General features: G+C 43.9%; 1 protein-coding gene across 1 annotated transcript in view; it reads right to left on the bottom strand.

Moving 5' to 3' along the window:
• The window catches only part of RHEB (Ras homolog enriched in brain), a 45,032-nt gene extending 41,795 nt beyond the window's left edge, over nt 1-3,237 (bottom strand). The window contains 2 exon segments of the mRNA XM_019530326.1: nt 3,112-3,153; nt 3,156-3,237. Of these exon segments, the coding sequence (XP_019385871.1) occupies nt 3,112-3,153; nt 3,156-3,222 (109 nt within the window). The 5' untranslated portion in view covers nt 3,223-3,237.
• Nucleotides 3,238-4,298: the final 1,061 nt, after the last annotated feature.

Consider the following 4,298-nt stretch of genomic DNA (forward strand, 5'->3'; position numbering starts at 1 on the left):
GCCCATCGTGTCCTGCAGGGGCCCCACATTACCCGGGACCCTCTTTTTACCCCCTATGTATTTGAAGAAGGACTTCTTATTGTCCTTAATCCGGACAATACAACGTAACATAATCCTACAAAGACAGTTAAGGTGCTGTTTGCTATTTCTGGAACTATAATTAGGCCTTTTGTGCTCCTCTGTAACTTTTGTTGGGTTTTGCAGGAACTCCTCCAACCAACAGTCAAAAACTAACTGGACTGGAAACTAAAGCTTTGACATCAGGGTAAAGCTGATTAACTGTGTATATCACATGCATTAGCACTGAACAGTGAAAGCAACTATAGAAGATTCAAGAATTTAACAAATTTAGTGACACTAACCTTATGAATCATTTGAGTCTTGCAAAAGAATCAGTTGACATGTGGGAGTTAAAGCCTCACAATTCTGTCTACCCCAGGACAGTGTTTAGGCCATGCTACAATTTCACTTTTGCTGTGTAAGTGCCAGTTTCTATAGGTTCTCTCAGATTTACCTTCAGAAGACAAATAAAGTACAGCCCAAGTTTTTCACCCTGCTGATGGTACTGCACAGTCCACAGGGTGTTGCGCTAGACCACGTTTACCATAAGTGCCCCATTAAACACACGGCATGGGAAAGATTGTGAAAGAACCAGAAGCTTAAAGCTTGTGTTACATCACTGAACAACACACTGCGAGGTAAAGGGCACAGGGATTTTCTGCCCACCAGCTGCTCTTTAGTAATTGTTCATTTGTACACATTTTCCCCACAGCAGGTGAAAAGTAAATTGCAGTATCTTAGCTTTCACGCCAAGAGAGCTGCCAAAAGTAGTTAACATAGCAAGTTCCCATCCCCTTTACCTTGCAGCTCATCTACACACATTGTCAACCAATACTTGACAGGCAGATATCTCATTAAAAAACCCAATGATTAAGAAAGTACGTTCTGATCGTGGTAAAAAGAGAGAGGCTATAGCCAACTAGGGGGGAACGGGTGTGTAAGAATATCAGCTCCAAAATGGTAATGCCACTGCATGACCTTCCTAGAGATGAACAACTGTAGCCTTCATAAGCTTCCTATGTACACATTCAGCCATACTCATTACTTCCAGTAAATCACTGCAGTTTGCACAAGCCAAGCTTTGACATACAGAGAATACCTGTACGAGAGAGTCATATCTCAAGTGCATTTCAAGTCAAGTTACAGATCAAGAGCTCAGAGATTCTGCATGTCATAATCTCTGTATACAAGAGTACTTGGGTAACCACTTAAAAGTGAACACACATACACTCTGCTGCTGTCCCCAAATAAAGGCAGAATTGAATTGGGTAAATCTGAGAATTTTGAAGAGGTTTCAGATCAGTTGCCCAAATGCAGTACTTCCTAGGTTACACCGTCTATTTGGAGACAGGACTTGAAATGTCCAATGCTGTATAAAGCAGACTGCTCTACTGCTTTACCAAGTAGCATGCTGAAGTAGTCCTCTTGAAGTCATTCAAGATTCATGTTTCCAGGCTCCTTGCCACCAAAATGTAGGCTGATAAAAACACAAGTGGTTTTAGAACCAAGAATTATTCAAGTGTAGGAAGTCATAAATGACACTGATCAGATAAAAGGGATCTGTAACAAGATTTGGCTATTTTTCCAGCCAAAAGAGCTTTATAAAAGTGGGAGGACAGAAAGAACATTCAGTTTTCTGTTAAAAAACACACCAGACCTCCCCCTTTCCCCCCCAAACTAAAAATTTTGCTCACAACATTCTGTACGGTTAGTATGACCATTTAGCAAAGAAATACCATGTACAAAATAGTCAGGTTAAAACTTTCTCCAGAACTAGGAGATGCTGCAGTACTAATCTCCGTCCACCCAGAACCGCAAAGGGAAAAGGAAACAACACATTTAGTTCTTTGAACGTATTCCCCAAGTTCTCCCAAAGCCTTGCAAAGTGGGACGAGCCCAACAACAGCAGACTAATGCTCAGTGCTCTCAAGAGCAAAAAAAAAAAAACAAAAAAACCTGGCAAGTCCTCCTAATGCTCCACAGGCAAATTCTACAGTTTTACACTTGCATGCCACCATAGACCACAATATATTTATACACAGCCAGGACTCCCAAAAGTGGGTACCAGCACTTTTGGCAGCTAGGTTGTTACATCTGGCACCCTTTTTTCAAAGGCTTCAGTCCTTGTTAAGGAAGGCTTGAGGCTCCAAGAATATTACTGCTTTACAGAGTTAGCTTGGACCCTTTACTGACAAGATTTTCTCCAGGTGTTTAGACCGCATTCTTCCTAGGATTAGGATTCTGCATCTTGTTAACGAACAGAGACAAAAGCTCTGTTTCTGTACTTCTATTGAGTTCTCCTATCTCTCTCAGATAAACTCCAGTGAGAATGTCACTGGTCCAACCAGCGAGGACAGTACCAATGAGGTACCAGGAATACTTTGGAGGACTGGAAGGACACTTAATGCATGAACCCCAATTAGTAACTCTTTAAGTCCTTTAATTACAGGCAGTCCTCAGACTTACGACACAATTGGTTCCTGAAAACTACATCTTAAGTCGCAATGCTCTAACTCGGAACCAATTTTCTCATAAGAAACAATGTTATAAATGGGGAGTTGGTTCCTGAACGAAGGCCTGATACCCTATTTTCACCCAAAATACCTCAGAATTTTGTACTCGGTCAATTACAGATGAGTAATACAGCTACATTAATGTATTTATATTGTAAATAGCAATCATATTGATTTGGAAGGACTTCTTTGAGGTGACTTTGCTGGACTTTAAGGGTTCTTGGCTGGAGTCTTCTCAAGAGTCTTGGCTGTAGGTTTCTCTGGAGTCTTGTCTGCTTTCTTAAAGAAAGTATCCTAGGAAGTTTGGACAGATGTTCTCCAGGGAGATGGGCGATGCAGCAAACTTGCTTGCTGGCATGGCGTTGCATCGGATCAAGCGTTGTAAAGTCGAAACTAACGTTATAAAGTTGAAACAGGGCATCAATTTATAAACGCTGTAGCTCGAAACATTGTAAGTTGAGGACTGCCTGTATCATTAGGGGTGCACCAATAGAAATTTTTTGGGTCAATATCAATGGCTGATTTGGCCAATACTTACCAGGCAGATGCTGCTGTCCACACTGCCAGGCTGTGCTCCTGCCGCCTGGCATGCTGCACTGCAGCAGCACACACAGATGGGGCATTCATCTGCAACATTAATCGACTGCATCAGCCAAAAAAAGCTGATTGCCGATAATGGCAATTTTCCTTAAATCAGTGATAATACAATATGGGACCAATGTAACAGAGTACTTCTAAAATGTCATTGAGATTTTGACTGGATACTGATGGGAGCAACACTAAGCTTCACCCACAATTTGTGTGGTACTGCCTTGTTCAAGGTAAGGCAAGAATTTTCTGTGTGGTACTTTTATTGGACTAACTACATGGTTGGGAAAGACAAGATTTTCAGTAGGGCCATGAGGCAGCTGTTGTGCAGGTGCCAAGCGAGGTGGGGAGATCCCTGCTGCCCCCTGCTGTTCATGGGGGCTCTGCCATGAGTGCCCAGAGGCCCCAATCACCACTTCTGCAGCCAGTGAGTGCGGAGCTTTTCTTTCTTTTTTAAGTGCTGGGACTAGGTTGGGGCTGGACAAGGAGTAGGGCCAGGCAGGGCAAGAAAGCCATGGGGGCTTCCCCCGCAGCTCTGCCCACCCGAAAAAAGGCAGGCACAGCCAAAGAAGCTGAAGCTACCCGGTTGTGCCTGCCTCTCCTCGGCAGATCTGAATCACTGAATTTCTTCAGATCAGCACCATATCTTTCAAAGCTGATTCAGCTGAATTAATTCAGGACACCGATCCAAATCTCTAAATCAAATCACTGTCCTCCGAATCAGTCAAATCCAAATCAAATACTTCCCTACTGACACAGGCCTACTTTTCAGTAGGAGTGTGCTAATAGAGATTTTTGGGGCCGATACCAACAGCCAATATTTATAGTTATAGTTTCATAGTTAGTAGGGTTGGAAGGAACCTGAGCAGATCAAGTCCGACCCCCTGCCACGGCAGGAAAAAGTACTGGGGTCAAACGACCCCAGCAAGGAGGCATATTGGCCAATACCAATCCTATTTCCAATACAGCTGCCTCCAGCTGGCAAGTCTGGTGTGGTGGAAGGGGAGGGAGGAAGAAAGGGGCATGGGAGGAGGGCACATCAACCCCCCACCCCGTGGTGAGGGAGGGGGAGCACGAAGCTGCAGCTCGTGGCTGGAGGTGGCTCTTGCTGCTGCTTGCATCCTGGGAAGGCATGGG

Source organism: Crocodylus porosus, unplaced genomic scaffold (assembly GCF_001723895.1).
Source record: "Crocodylus porosus isolate Cpor-Errol unplaced genomic scaffold, CroPor_comp1, whole genome shotgun sequence".
NCBI lineage: Eukaryota > Metazoa > Chordata > Crocodylia > Crocodylidae > Crocodylus > Crocodylus porosus.